The 17,374-nt window shown below is 34.2% G+C and overlaps 1 protein-coding gene across 3 annotated transcripts in view; it reads right to left on the minus strand.

The window, feature by feature from the left end:
* The window catches only part of LOC149804269 (ras-related protein Rab-11B-like), a 58,397-nt gene that overhangs the window by 12,909 nt on the left and 28,114 nt on the right, over nucleotides 1-17,374 (minus strand). For all 3 annotated transcript variants that reach the window (XM_089938232.1, XM_089938224.1, XM_089938239.1), the window contains exons 5-6: nucleotides 8,900-9,093; nucleotides 5,971-6,051 (exon numbers count right to left, since the gene is read on the minus strand). In XM_089938232.1, the coding sequence (XP_089794358.1) occupies nucleotides 5,971-6,051; nucleotides 8,900-9,093 (275 nt within the window). The remainder of the gene's footprint in view (nucleotides 1-5,970; nucleotides 6,052-8,899; nucleotides 9,094-17,374) is intronic.

The following is a 17,374-nucleotide window of genomic DNA, read 5'->3' on the forward strand; positions in this document are numbered from 1 at the left end:
ATATATATATATATATATATATATATATATATATATATATATATATATATATATATATATATATATATAGTACTGATCTTTGCTTACAAGTACATGATTGAGCTCTGTACATTGTATAAGTTACCCCCTTTTACAACTTCATAATTGAAATCACTACCAACAGAGAGAGACATGCTAAAAGATGAGACATGTTTGCTGTTCTAGATTTCACAAAATAAAACTGAATCAATTTGAAGCCTTTGTTTGACATTGTCTGCAATTGAATGGGTTCTGCCACTTAGTCATTGGTAAACATCTGGATTTATTTCCAATGATGTAACTATAAATTTTACTAGATATTGAAGAAATATCTTTTTGACATCCTTTTTTTCCTCAGACTTTGTTTCGCTCACAGCAGCACAAGTAGGTTACTGTACCAGTGGCAAGTCTGGAATGCCAATAACTGAGCCGCCATGTCGGGTTATGTCTTATGACATGTGCAAGGTTGCATTGCAATGGGCTATTATACATAAGAGAGAAAGAATCAAATGGTACATTTAAGCTCATTTTTCAAGAACAATGATTGTTTTATTCACATCACAAAGAAAATTAATCTCTCTTTCCAAAAATGTTGAGGCCATTAAGCTACAGAAAACTTTCATCCAACTCCATGATTATAATTCCTATGAACACTTAAGCCAATCATAAAATTATCACAAACCATTGTCTCACACATTCTGAACTAATCTGGCCAATTTTCTTTCAAATATCCTTAAAGGGGTACAGGTCCATTGGATCCATGCGGGATGGAATAAGATGCTCTCGCCCCCACGAGTCTCCCAACTATGGGTAAATGTGTGACAATAGCAGAGCATCACTAGGCGGAAGTCTTCTTGATGAAGTCAACGGCCAGGGTGGAATGGTTCCAAGATGAGCTCATTGACTATGTGATCAGGGCCAGGGTGTGCCACACTATATCAGTGGATTTTGGCTGTGGTCATCCAGTCTGGAGAAGGATGGGTTCTGCCAGACTGTATCTTGCCCTTGACACACCACATGAAGACAACTAACAATTCTTCCATACCAGATTGGTCACAGCCCGGGTCAACAATGACTGCACCTTCTGCTGCACACCAGGACGGAGGTGACAAGTGGTGCTCCCACTACCAAGTTCCGTGGGAGACACAACATCATCATCGGTACACAGAACGTTAGAACACTGAGGGCTGTGGGAAAGTTGAAAGAACTTACACATGAGTTGGAGAGGTACAATTGGAACATTATTGCTCTCTGCAAAGTGCGCTGAAAAACTTTGGCAAAATAACAGATGAAGAGCATAAGCTCTACTTCAGTGGAAGAGCGGACAAGCACTCATGGCATTTAATTTCTTGTCCACAGCATTATGGGTTGCTGCCCAGTCTCAAGCAGGCTCATTACCATCCACCTGGGGGTGACTCCTTCAACATCACAATCATACAGGCTTAGGCACCTACATCTAACTATGATGACAATGAACTGGAGAAATTTTACAACCAACTGCAAGATGCCATTGACAATTTACCCAAGGACATTCTGTTTGTACAAGGAGACTGGAATGCAAAGGTGTGAGTTGATTCACAATAAAACTGGTGAAGCACATGTGGACCCTTCTGCAATGCAGAAACAAATGAAAGAGAACTCAGGCTCTTGGAGCTTTCTGCCTACAACAATCTTGAGCTAGCCAACACATTCAGCCCTCACAAAGGATCTAGAAGATGGACCTGGCACAGTCCAGATGGACAACATCACAACCAGATTGACTATATCTTGGTGAAAAAACGATTCTGCACATGACTGAATATTGCCAGAACACGAAGTTTTCCAGGAGCAGATATTGGAAGTGACCATGATTTATTAATGACAACGTTTTGCCTTCACCTGAAAATGATCAAATAGCCTAACCAACCAAGAATTAGATTTGACCTTGACAAATTGAAAGATCCAAAAGTTGCAAAAGTCTTCCAAGCAATGATAGGTTGTAAATTTGCACCTATGATACCAATGAACAGCCAAGACACCGACCTAGAGTCCTTAGCAACCACATTCAACACAGCTGTGACAAGCACAGCTAGTGAGATCATTGGCAAATATCGTCGAACAAAGAAACCTTGGGTCACAACAGATATCCTTGAACTATGTGAAAAAAAGAAGAGAACTGAAAAAGGAAAAAAGAGATCATGAAGGAGCTAGAAAACACAGAGATAAACAACATGATCAGGAAAAGCATGAAAAAAGGAATCCTGGATAGGAAGACATAGCTGCAAAAATTGGAGACAGTCTGAGTAGAAATGACAGCAAAATGGCATATCAACTGGTGAAAGATTTCACAACCCATGAACAAGGGAAAACTGTGACCACCATCCAAGACTAAATCAGGAAAATGCCTCACTGAAGATCAAGAAATCCTCAAGTGATAGAAAGAATACTGCTCAGAATTGTACAAGACCCAAGGAGATCCAGCAGTACTAAATTATACAATCATAAGACCCAAGGAGATCCAGCAGTACTAAATTATACAATCATAAGACCCAAGGAGATCCAGCAGTACTAAATTATACAATCACAAGACCCAAGGAGATCCAGCAGTACTAATTTATACAATCACAAGACCCAAGGAGATCCAGCAGTACTAAATTATACAATCAGAAGACCCAAGGAGATCCAGCAGTACTAAATTATACAATCCTAAGACCCAAGGAGATCCAGCAGTACTAAATTATACAATCGTAAGACCCAAGGAGATCCAGCAGTACTAAATTATACAATCGTAAGACCCAAGGAGATCCAGCAGTACTAAATTATACAATCGTAAGACCCAAGGAGATCCAGCAGTACTAAATTATACAATCGTAAGACCCAAGGAGATCCAGCAGTACTAAATTATACAATCGTAAGACCCAAGGAGATCCAGCAGTACTAAATTATACAATCGTAAGACCCAAGGAGATCCAGCAGTACTAAATTATACAATCGTAAGACCCAAGGAGATCCAGCAGTACTAAATTATACAATCATAAGACCCAAGGAGATCCAGCAGTACTAAATTATACAATCATAAGACCCAAGGAGATCCAGCAGTACTAAATTATACAATCATAAGACCCAAGGAGATCCAGCAGTACTAAATTATACAATCATAAGACCCAAGGAGATCCAGCAGTACTAAATTATACAATCATAAGACCCAAGGAGATCCAGCAGTACTAAATTATACAATCATAAGACCCAAGGAGATCCAGCAGTACTAAATTATACAATCATAAGACCCAAGGAGATCCAGCAGTACTAAATTATACAATCATAAGACCCAAGGAGATCCAGCAGTACTAAACTATACAATCATAAGACCCAAGGAGATCCAGCAGTACTAAACTATACAATCATAAGACCCAAGGAGATCCAGCAGTACTAAACTATACAATCATAAGACCCAAGGAGATCCAGCAGTACTAAATTATACAACCATAAGACCCAAGGAGATCCACAGTACTAAATTATACAATCATAAGACCCAAGGAGATCCAGCAGTACTAAATTATACAATCATAAGACCCAAGGAGATCCAGCAGTACTAAACTGCCCTCAGGCAGAAGAAATTAATGATAACCGCATTCTTTGTGAAGAAGTAGAAATTGCAGTTAGGTCACTAAAGAAAGTTAAGCCAGCTGGCGTTGACAAAATACCAGCAGAGATCATTCATGCAGGAGAAGAAGAGATAGTCACAGTACTGACAACAATCTGCAACAAGATATGGCAGACAGGAGAATGGCCCACCACATGGACTCAATCCTTGGTCATTGTGCTCCCCAAGAAAGGAAACCTACAGCTATGCCAAAACTACAGAACCATCAGCCTGATCAGTTACCCAAGCAAATTCATGCTGAAGATAATTCTCAACACACTAAAGCCTCAAGCAGAGAAAATTATTGCTGGATAGCAGGCAGGCTTCCAAGCAGGAAGCACCACAGAACAAATCTTCAATCTCAGACTCCTTTGCAAGAAATACCTTCAGCATCAGCAGAATCTTTACGTCTTTATAGATTTCAAAAATGCTTTTGATAGGGTATGGCATGCAGCCTTATGGGCAATTATGAGGAAGTACAACATCAGTTCAAACCTGGTGCAGGTTGTTGAGCACTTCTATGACAAAGCCACCAGTGCTGTCTTTATCAATGGCAGCAGAGGAGATTGGTTTCGAACAACAGTTGGAATCAGACCAGGATGTATACTGTCACCTACACTCTTCACCATTTTCCTGGAAAGGATCATGGAGGATGCCTTGCATGATCACAAGGGCACTTTCAGCATCGGAGGAAGAACAATCACCAACCTTTGCTTTGCAGATGATATTGATGGCTTAGCAGGAGAGGAAAAAGAACTGTCTGACTTGGTTGAGTACATCAACACAACCTACACAGCACACGGTATGGAGATTAGCACTGAAAAAACCAAGCTGATGACAAACAACACCAACAGCATCAGTGCAGAAATAAAGGTCAGTGGACAGAAGCTGGAGTCACAAGCTTCAAGTACTTGGGATCAGTTCTCACAGATGAGGGCTCCAAACCAGAACTACTTTGCAGGATTGCCCAGGCAACAGCATCATTAGCAAGGTTGAGGCCAATATGGAAATATACAAACATTGCTTTTGGTTTCAAAATCAGACTGATGCGCTAGATTGTCATAACCATCTTTCTGTATGCTTGTAAAACATGGAAGCTCACATCAGATCTACAAAGAAGGATTCAAACCTTCGAAATGAGATGCTACCACAAGATCTTGGGCATCTCATACATTGACCATGTAACCAACGAAGAAGTCCAGAACAGGATCCAACATGCCATGTGATCCTATGAAGACCTGTTGGCCTCTGTAAAAAAGCGTAAACTGAAGTGGTATTATCATGTCCCAAGATGATCGGGACTGGATAAAAACAATCTGGCAAGGCACAGTGCAAGGGTGCAGAAGAAGAGGCAGACAGAAAAAGAGGTGGGAAGACAACATTAAGGAGTGGAGAGGCATGGGATTTGGAGATTCCCAAAGGGTAGTAGAGAACAGGGAAAGATGGAGAAAATTGGTTGTAAAGTCAACTGTGGTGCCCCAACGACCTCTCGGATTAAGGGTTTGATGATGATAATGATGAAAAACACTTTGTCTGCTCCTGTAATTAACAACTTGTATCAAAATGAAGTGAGAAACTCAACCAACTGTATTTTTGTTTATAATGCTGCAAAAGAATAAAAGCAACATGCTAAAACAAACATGATGAGCTTCTGGGCTCTTATGAGAAAAATTAATAGAAGCTGAGAATGATTATAAATTAAAAAAGTTTACTACCTCAACTTATCTGGCAGAAGTTTAATGATGGAAGCTTGAGCAGGGCATGACCTGAGTAATTTCTTGAGATAATATGTACAAGGTATGTCAGAAGCTATAGCCCTTAGCAGTTTTAAGGCATCAGAAAAACCTATAGTCTGCACCAAAATCTGATGTCAGAAGCTATAACCCTTAGCAGTTTTAAGGCATCAGAAAAACCTATAGTCTGCACCAAAATCTGTCTGTTTTTGCCTCTGCTCCAACATAATAAAAAATACAAGCTGATAACATCTATCATCTAGGTCACCATCTCAATGATTTGTTCTTAATTCATTGACAGTATCAATAAATATTTTTTGCAACTTTTTGCAATAGGCATATTACTATTATAACTTGCATGAAAGACATCATGTCACATTTCCATAATGGCATGTAGCATCATTAAGAACATACATGTCCTAGCTATGAGCAGTTTGTGTTATATATAATTTCAAACTTCTTCAAGCTGCTGTCTCTACTGCTTGCAGATGAAAGGAAGTGGTGACAAGGCACCTACCAAACAATACATGTTATGACTACACAAGTATAAACTTAAACACTTAAAGCATTATTGGTGTATTAGTGATTAAAACTTACCAACAAGTAAATTGTTGAATGCTTCAACCACATTTGTTGCATCTAAGGCAGACGTTTCCATGAAAGAATAATTGTGCCTCTCTGAAGAAAAAAAAATGATTTTATTTTACATAGAAAACAAACCAATTATTAAAATGCATATTATGGGTTCCTCAATGTAAGAAAGAATTTTGGGTCCAGGGAATCAATCACTTGATCAGTACATTTATTTATCAGAGCAGAGCTCTCATCAATGAAAAAACGGAGTAAATTATACAAATCTGATAAGATGCAGGATATGCTTTCACTGTGCATATTCTTGATGATGGATATGCTCTCACTGTGCATATTTCTGATACAGGATATGCTTTCACTATGCATATTTCTGATACAGGATATGCTCTCATTGTGCATATTTCTGATACAGGATATGCTCTCAATGCATATTTCTGATGCAGGATATTGTTTCACTTTGCATATTTCTGATACAGGATATGCTTTTAATGTGCAGATTGTTGAGTTGATGTATAAATCAAATAAAGATACTAGAGCAAAAATCTCATCAAAAAGCGCTTCTGATGTTTCCTATTTTTCAGATTCAAGTGATTTCTATTTACTTTCTATGCTCAATTGCTAATATCCCTCTGAACAAAACACAATGTGTTAGCAATACTTTTAGCTACAGTACTCCACTGTGTGTCTGTCAGTTAACTGCCAGTATCCATCCAAGTCAGTATGAATAAATAAAGCCTAATAATGTTTTTAACTGCCATACCATCAGCATTAACACCCAAAACTAAAATGCTGGTGACAGCTCTTCAGGGTGTGATTAAGAGTTGCATATCTTACCTTAACAATATTTGTAAAAGTCTCCAGTAACCACTATAAACATGAATTTTCATGCAGAAATTAATTTCAGATTAAAGAGATCTTGTCAATGAAATGCTGGCCCTTGTGACTGTTCATAAAAGACAAAAATCCATGTCATTCATGTTGCAATACTATAATATAATGACCAAATTTTTTAAAATTTGTACTTTTAACAAAAGTTCAGCATTCTCAAAATCTGTATTGCATTACTCAACACAGGATATTTTGCAAACAGCATGCCACAAAGTCTTGTTTGGCCATGAGTTCAATGTACAAGCAGAAAAAATATGATATTTTGGTCACAATAAACTTCTGTTGCAAGGGTGTCATACAAACAGGGATGCATATCATCCTCAGAAATAAACACCAAACACCAAATTTAACTTGAGTCAGTGACTCATACAATATGGGCTTTAATAACTTACTTCTACAGTGAAGGAGCAATGTTCACCAGGAAACATCATATCACTGGAGTGTTTCCCCTTGGGGTGCTAAATTGAGAGTAACCAAATCCCCATTTGGTCAGAACTGGGTGACAGATGGAGTAAAGCACAAGCCTTGGTGTCAAAACTTTGGGTCAAATTAAAACTTTTGGGGTATCTGACACACAAATGATGATCAAAGGCAAACAATGTACCTAATAAATGATTCAAGATGGGACAGTATGCAATCAGCATGCAAAGATCACAAACTAAGATCAAAATATAAGCGATAAGATCAATAAGTGAAATGTTGGTTAAATTATGTTTCTTCTGTAATTCTTACCCTATCACATTAAATAACATTACGATAAACATTTTTTGCTACCTCCAAATCCAGCCCTCCCAGAAAGACACACAACATAATTCCTGTCTATATATGTAACATAAAAAAGAGAAGCAATCCTCATAGGTTAACTCCCCTTTCTACCAGTAACATGGCTAGTTTTTAACCTTAGTGACACCTAAAAGGCTGCTTGCATTGTGGGGAAGGGTCTGAGTGATTATTTGTAATCAGATCAAGTAAGTGAAATATGAGAATCATATTTACTAAAAGAATTTGCTCTCTCAAGTAAATACATTACATGATTAAATTACATTATAATAATAAATAAGAGGAGGGGGAAATGCCAAGCATCCTACCTCTACCTGTGTGACACAGGAGGAGTATGACTGCTCTACTGAAAGATTAAATTCTCATAATCTTATTATAGCAAAACAGAAGACCTTATACAGACCTTATACACATGCACTTTTTTATGGTCTCATGAAGCCAGTGGGTTCAGTTCTCTCTTCTACAAGGCCATGCTATGTACATAAAAGCTGGAGAAAGTGGTCTGGGCATGCTACTCAACTGACTTCCCAATGTCTCAAATGAAGATGTCTTGTCTGAATGCTAGATTCCTGGAAATTGCACGTATTTTGTGAGCCAAGATTTTCATAAGCTGTACCTATTCCTGACAGAGTCAGTTTATGCTTATTTTATAACTCCCTTTAACCAAGCAGCCAGCCGTCTTGGTGTTATGTCCTGCTTTCATGGCTTAAGTGCCAAGAGAAGCTTTGGTCCAGCTGCTCTCAAAATGCTGCAGATATTTAAGAGTGCATACAGGATCATGGGGCTTCAACATACTGATCTAGGAGAGGGGTGCCTAGTGATGGCAACAAGATTTTGGCAATGAAAGAAGGTTGTGTTATTATCACAACTAATCCAATGGGACAGAACTGCATGCAGCTTAGGTCAGCAGAGAGGGCATATAGCTCACTAACCTTGTATGCTGATCCAGGTGCTATCAGAAAACAAATTTTATACAAGAGCAACCAGTTGATGGATGTTGATGATAGTGGCTCAAGCTTGGATGAGTTAAAAAGCCGGAGGATAAAAACAGAACCTTTGAAATTAAAAAAAATCTTACTAATGCCTGAGATCTTTTTGAAAATGATCTGAGGAATTCGGAATTAAGGTCCCCATAGCAAGATATATGCTAAATGGGGCAAAACATATCAGTATCAATAACTGAATAAATTAAAACCAAGTCTATTTAAACCTGTCTGTCTGAGCTGCTTTAAAATCCAAGACAATATTGACTTTTAAATTAACTGACCCGCCAATCCCCTGCCCTCCTCTGATTCAACTGCTCTCAGGTGTTTAAGATCTGTCTTGTTGCCCACAATCATAATACATGCATGGGGATCTGCATGCTCCCGAAGTTCATCCAACCATTTGCCCAGGTTTGCAAAGGTCGTCGTCTTGGTAATGTCATACATTACAAGGGCACCCACTGCTCCTCTGTAATATCTGGAAGATTATTTGAACTCAATTGTCAGCTAAACCATTTAAAATGATTTTGTTATTTAAACAAAAGTTTCAAACTAAAGATGCAAGAAAAAATTCTTGAATGACTGGAAGATGAGCTAATGAATGGGCTGGTTACTGGAAAAAAACTATTCCCCACCACCCATGAACAAACCATAATAAAACATTTCAAAATGCCTTAGAAGTGCAACTGGAACCACATGGATGCATACACATACAAATCTGGAAAATAAACATTCTTATATTTTGAATTAGTGAAAGTCATATGCACCAATTTTTAATCTCTGCCAACTGATGTGGAATAAATTGTGACAAATCTATTGGTAAATTTCTGACAATTCTCTGTATCAACCAGATAAACAGTAAAATAATTGCCGAAACGAAGAAAAGATGGCAATAAAGGTCAATTCTGAACATGGTAAATAAATCAGCAGTGATGATAAGCACTTAATTTAGAAATATCAGATGGACAATTACATCTTCAGAGACTTGAATTTTGTCTTATACAGACATACATGATTATTTTGCTAAATGTTAGTTTCATTCAGATCACTTATTATTTAGAGTTGACTCAACATAATGTAACTAACAGAGATGTTAAAATTTTAGGAAACTTCAACTGGGTACCTGTCGATCCTAACGAATGATCACCCGGGTACTCAGCCAAAGAGAAATTGTATCAAATGTAAACCTGAACTGCTTTGTTGTAGGTTCACACATGCTAACTCAGAAAAGATATAAGTGTAATTTTTACTAATATAAGCAGCAAAAAAGCATAATCTGAGCATAAAAGAGAAAGCTATATATTACATGCCATAATTACAGAAAACTATGAAAAATGTACTTTTATATTTGCTATATATTACATGCCATAATTACAGAAAAATGTACATTTATATTTGCTATATATTGCATGCCATAATACAGAAAACTGTATAAAAATGTACATTTATATTTGCTATATATTACATGCCATAATTACAGAAAGCTGTATGAAAAATGTACATTTATATTTGCTATATATTACATGCCATAATTACAGAAAACTGTATGAAAAATGTACATTTATATTTGCTCCTTACCCAGATCTGAAGTTAAACTTTTTGTCACAAATCGGCTAAATCCATGTGAATTTTATTTAGAAGTTAGTGCAAATTAATAATAATAATATTAATAATGCTTTATTTATAGAGGGTAACTCATTAGTCAAGGACTATTCTTCCTTGAGGCCCTATTAAGGAGAGTATAATAATGCACAAAAGAACAGACACAAAAGAAACTGATACATTATTTATGCATAACACTCACTTTAAGTAGACTTTTACAAACAGTCATCAAGTCCACAAATAAAGACTGCTGTATTACATCACTGTCCCTTCTTATTTAAGGACATTAAAGTGCTACTGATTTGCCCTTTTCTGGATGCAGCATGTTTTTACCTTTACCAAATTCCCTCTTCTCTAACATTTTTCAGTTATATAGCATCCATCAGTCACATCAATAAAGCCATTTATTATGACATCTGGCACCATTTATTTTCAATTTAGGCTGGTCCACTATGTAAGTGGTATCAAAATATAATGAATCTGTGACACATAGTTTCACATTCAAGAAACCCGTCTGTTTTCTCGGAACTGTTTCATGTACATACTATAAATAGAAAATAAGGAAATTAAATGGAGGTCTAACGATTAACACTGGGGCTCGTATCATTGTTTCCAATTTAACAATCAGTCATATATGTACTATATAATAATACAAAAATAAGTTGTAAATAGGTTTAGGATGTCATTTTCATCTGGGCAACAAAAGGGCAGTATTAATTTCAGCAAGTTGCACTTGCATATTAATCGGTCACATACATGGCAATGTCAAGCAGAAGTACTGGAAAATGGTCTGGCATTCCATAAAGGTATGATAATGAGCCAAACTTTGGGAGGCATAAAAAGTCGAATTCCTAAGTATCAGTAGCAAATTTATTAGGGCAGGGATCAAGCTAGACTTGAATTTTAGTGAGAAAAAGTGACTTCTCCTTTTGGACAATTTGGACAAAATGGAGGAGTGAGAGCTGAACAGGGAGAAGTGGGAGCAAAGCAAGACATGCAATATATATATATATATATATATATATATATATATATATATATATATATATATATATATATATATATATATATAGAGAGAGAGAGAGAGAGAGAGAGAGATGTGTGTGTTGTTTTCATTCTCTTATTTGAAGTATGCCCTCTATTTCCCATTATGCATCTTTGCATTTGACATTGGTTTAAAGCAATATTTATTTTCAAGTAGAAAATTTTCTGAGTTCTATCTACATTATAAACACTTTTGGTGCATGTTTAAAAATTAATTTTGCTTTCTGAAAGTTCAATATAAAACAGCAGTTGAAAAGATTTCCAAACTTTGTAAAGAGCTTTGCCTCAAGTACATGAGAGCAAATTCAAATGTCTTTCAGATCATACTCTTCATCCTAAATTTGTGTTGTCGATAAAACTTTACTGTAACTGTTCATAGACAACACAATGAAGAATTAAAGTCTGTATATAAATTTGTGTTGCCGATAAAACTTTACTGTAACTGTTCATTGACAACACAATGAAGAATTAAAGTCGGTATATAAATTTGTGTCGCCGATAAAACTTTACTGTAACTGTTCATAGACAACACAATGAAGAATTAAAGTCTGTATATAAATTTGTGTTGTCGATAAAACTTTACTGTAACTGTTCATAGACAACACAATGAAGAATTAAAGTCTGTATATAAATTTGTGTCGCCGATAAAACTTTACTGTAACTGTTCATAGACAACACAATGAAGAATTAAAGTCTGTATATAAATTTGTGTTGCCGATAAAACTTTACTGTAACTGTTCATAGACAACACAATGAAGAATTAAAGTCGGTATATAAATTTGTGTTGTCGATAAAACTTTACTGTAACTGTTCATAGACAACACAATGAAGAATTAAAGTCGGTATATAAATTTGTGTTGCCGATAAAACTGTAACTGTTCATAGACAACACAATGAAGAATTAAAGTCTGTATATAAATTTGTGTTGTCGATAAAACTTTACTGTAACTGTTCATAGACAACACAACGAAGAATTAAAGTCTGTATATAAACTTGTGTTGTCGATAAAACTTTACTGTAACTGTTCATTGACAACACAATGAAGAATTAAAGTCTGTATATAAATTTGTGTTGCCGATAAAACTTTAACTGTTCATAGACAACACAATGAAGAATTAAAGTCTGTATATAAATTTGTGTTGTCGATAAAACTGTAACTGTTCATGGACAACACAATGAAGAATTAAAGTCTGTATATAAATTTGTGTTGTCGATAAAACTTTACTGTAACTGTTCATAGACAACACAATGAAGAATTAAAGTCGGTATATAAATCTGTGTTGCCGATAAAACTTTACTGTAACTGTTCATAGACAACACAATGAAGAATTAAAGTCTGTATATAAATTTGTGTTGCCGATAAAACTTTAACTGTTCATAGACAACACAATGAAGAATTAAAGTCTGTATATAAATCTGTGTTGCCGATAAAACTTTACTGTAACTGTTCATAGACAACACAATGAAGAATTAAAGTCTGTATATAAATTTGTGTTGCCGATAAAACTTTAACTGTTCATAGACAACACAATGAAGAATTAAAGTCTGTATATAAATTTGTGTTGTCGATAAAACTGTAACTGTTCATGGACAACACAATGAAGAATTAAAGTCTGTATATAAATTTGTGTTGTCGATAAAACTTTACTGTAACTGTTCATAGACAACACAATGAAGAATTAAAGTCGGTATATAAATCTGTGTTGCCGATAAAACTTTACTGTAACTGTTCATAGACAACACAATGAAGAATTAAAGTCTGTATATAAATTTGTGTTGCCGATAAAACTTTAACTGTTCATAGACAACACAATGAAGAATTAAAGTCTGTATATAAATTTGTGTTGTCGATAAAACTTTACTGTAACTGTTCATAGACAACACAATGAAGAATTAAAGTCTGTATATAAATTTGTGTTGTCGATAAAACTTTACTCTAACTGTTCATGGACAACACAATGAAGAATTAAAGTCTGTATATAAATTTGTGTTGCCGATAAAACTTTACTGTAACTGTTCATAGACAACACAATGAAGAATTAAAGTCTGTATATAAATTTGTGTTGCCGATAAAACTTTAACTGTTCACAGACAACACAATGAAGAATTAAAGTCTGGATATAAATTTGTGTTGTCGATAAAACTTTAACTGTTCATAGACAACACAATGAAGAATTAAAGTCTGTATATAAATTTGTGTTGCCGATAAAACTTTACTGTAACTGTTTATAGACAACACAATGAAGAATTAAAGTCTGTGTATAAATTTGTGTTGTCGATAAAATTTTACTGTAACTGTTCATTGACAACACAATGAAGAATTAAAGTTGGTATATAAATTTGTGTTGCCGATAAAACTTTACTCTAACTGTTCATAGACAACACAATGAAGAATTAAAGTCTGTATATAAATTTGTGTTGCCGATAAAACTTTACTCTAACTGTTCATGGACAACACAATGAAGAATTAAAGTCGGTATATAAATTTGTGTTGTCGATAAAACTTTACTGTAACTGTTTATAGACAACACAATGAAGAATTAAAGTCTGTATATAAATTTGTGTTGCCGATAAAACTTTACTCTAACTGTTCATGGACAACACAATGAAGAATTAAAGTCGGTATATAAATTTGTGTTGCCGATAAAACTTTACTGTAACTGTTCATAGACAACACAATGAAGAATTAAAGTCTGTATATAAATTTGTGTTGTCGATAAAACTTTACTGTAACTGTTCATAGACAACACAATGAAGAATTAAAGTCTGTATATAAATTTGTGTTGTCGATAAAACTTTACTGTAACTGTTCATAGACAACACAATGAAGAATTAAAGTCTGTATATAAATTTGTGTTGCCGATAAAACTTTACCGTAACTGTTCATTGACAACACAATGAAGAATTAAAGTCGGTATATAAATTTGTGTCGCCGATAAAACTTTACTGTAACTGTTCATAGACAACACAATGAAGAATTAAAGTCTGTATATAAATTTGTGTTGTCGATAAAACTTTACTGTAACTGTTCATAGACAACACAATGAAGAATTAAAGTCTGTATATAAATTTGTGTTGTCGATAAAACTTTACTGTAACTGTTCATAGACAACACAGTGAAGAATTAAAGTCTGTATATAAATTTGTGTTGTCGATAAAACTTTACTGTAACTGTTCATAGACAACACAATGAAGAATTAAAGTCTGTATATAAATTTGTGTTGTCGATAAAACTGTAACTGTTCATGGACAACACATTGAAGAATTAAAGTCTGTATATAAATTTGTGTTGCCGATAAAACTTTACTGTAACTGTTCATAGACAACACAATGAAGAATTGAAGTCTGTATATAAATTTGTGTTGCCGATAAAACTTACTGTAACTGTTCATAGACAACACAACGAAGAATTAAAGTCTGTGTATAAATTTGTGTTGCCGATAAAACTTTACTGTAACTGTACATAGACAACACAATGAAGAATTAAAGTCTGTGTATAAATTTGTGTTGCCGATAAAACTTACTGTAACTGTTCATAGACAACACAACGAAGAATTAAAGTCTGTGTATAAATTTGTGTTGCCGATAAAACTTTACTGTAACTGTTCATAGACAACACAATGAAGAATTAAAGTCTGTATATAAATTTGTGTTGTCGATAAAACTTTACTGTAACTGTTCATAGACAACACAATGAAGAATTAAAGTCTGTATATAAATTTGTGTTGCCGATAAAACTTTAACTGTTCATAGACAACACAATGAAGAATTAAAGTCTGTATATAAATTTGTGTTGTCGATAAAACTGTAACTGTTCATGGACAACACAATGAAGAATTAAAGTCTGTATATAAATTTGTGTTGTCGATAAAACTTTACTGTAACTGTTCATAGACAACACAATGAAGAATTAAAGTCGGTATATAAATCTGTGTTGCCGATAAAACTTTACTGTAACTGTTCATAGACAACACAATGAAGAATTAAAGTCTATATATAAATTTGTGTTGCCGATAAAACTTTAACTGTTCATAGACAACACAATGAAGAATTAAAGTCTGTATATAAATTTGTGTTGCCGATAAAACTTTACTGTAACTGTTCATAGACAACACAATGAAGAATTAAAGTCTGTATATAAATTTGTGTTGTCGATAAAACTTTACTGTAACTGTTCATAGACAACACAATGAAGAATTAAAGTCTGTATATAAATTTGTGTTGCCGATAAAACTTTACTCTAACTGTTCATTGACAACACAATGAAGAATTAAAGTCGGTATATAAATTTGTGTTGTCGATAAAACTTTACTGTAACTGTTCATAGACAACACAATGAAGAATTAAAGTCTGTATATAAATTTGTGTTGTCGATAAAACTTTACTGTAACTGTTCATAGACAACACAATGAAGAATTAAAGTCTTTATATAAATTTGTGTTGTCGATAAAACTTTACTGTAACTGTTCATAGACAACACAATGAAGAATTAAAGTCTGTATATAAATTTGTGTTGTCGATAAAACTTTACTGTAACTGTTCATTGACAACACAATGAAGAATTAAAGTCTGTATATAAATTTGTGTTGCCGATAAAACTTTAACAGTTCATAGACAACACAATGAAGAATTAAAGTCTGTATATAAATTTGTGTTGTTGATAAAACTGTAACTGTTCATGGACAACACAATGAAGAATTAAAGTCTGTATATAAATTTGTGTTGTCGATAAAACTTTACTGTAACTGTTCATAGACAACACAATGAAGAATTAAAGTCGGTATATAAATCTGTGTTGCCGATAAAACTTTACTGTAACTGTTCATAGACAACACAATGAAGAATTAAAGTCTGTATATAAATTTGTGTTGCCGATAAAACTTTAACTGTTCATAGACAACACAATGAAGAATTAAAGTCTGTATATAAATCTGTGTTGCCGATAAAACTTTACTGTAACTGTTCATAGACAACACAATGAAGAATTAAAGTCTGTATATAAATTTGTGTTGCCGATAAAACTTTAACTGTTCATAGACAACACAATGAAGAATTAAAGTCTGTATATAAATTTGTGTTGTCGATAAAACTTTACTGTAACTGTTCATAGACAACACAATGAAGAATTAAAGTCTGTATATAAATTTGTGTTGTCGATAAAACTTTACTCTAACTGTTCATGGACAACACAATGAAGAATTAAAGTCTGTATATAAATTTGTGTTGTCGATAAAACTTTACTGTAACTGTTCATAGACAACACAATGAAGAATTAAAGTCTGTATATAAATTTGTGTTGCCGATAAAACTTTAACTGTTCACAGACAACACAATGAAGAATTAAAGTCTGCATATAAATTTGTGTTGTCGATAAAACTTTAACTGTTCATAGACAACACAATGAAGAATTAAAGTCTGTATATAAATTTGTGTTGCCGATAAAACTTTACTGTAACTGTTTATAGACAACACAATGAAGAATTAAAGTCTGTGTATAAATTTGTGTTGTCGATAAAACTTTACTGTAACTGTTCATTGACAACACAATGAAGAATTAAAGTCGGTATATAAATTTGTGTTGCCGATAAAACTTTACTCTAACTGTTCATAGACAACACAATGAAGAATTAAAGTCTGTATATAAATTTGTGTTGCCGATAAAACTTTACTCTAACTGTTCATGGACAACACAATGAAGAATTAAAGTCGGTATATAAATTTGTGTTGTCGATAAAACTTTACTGTAACTGTTTATAGACAACACAATGAAGAATTAAAGTCTGTATATAAATTTGTGTTGCCGATAAAACTTTACTCTAACTGTTCATGGACAACACAATGAAGAATTAAAGTCGGTATATAAATTTGTGTTGCCGATAAAACTTTACTGTAACTGTTCATAGACAACACAATGAAGAATTAAAGTCTGTATATAAATTTGTGTTGTCGATAAAACTTTACTGTAACTGTTCATAGACAACACAATGAAGAATTAAAGTCTGTATATAAATTTGTGTTGTCGATAAAACTTTACTGTAACTGTTCATAGACAACACAATGAAGAATTAAAGTCTGTATATAAATTTGTGTTGTCGATAAAACTTTACTGTAAC

The sequence above is a fragment of the Sinohyriopsis cumingii genome, chromosome 2 (genome assembly GCF_028554795.1).
Source record: "Sinohyriopsis cumingii isolate HCF-2022 chromosome 2, ASM2855479v2, whole genome shotgun sequence".
Lineage (NCBI taxonomy): Eukaryota > Metazoa > Mollusca > Bivalvia > Unionida > Unionidae > Sinohyriopsis > Sinohyriopsis cumingii.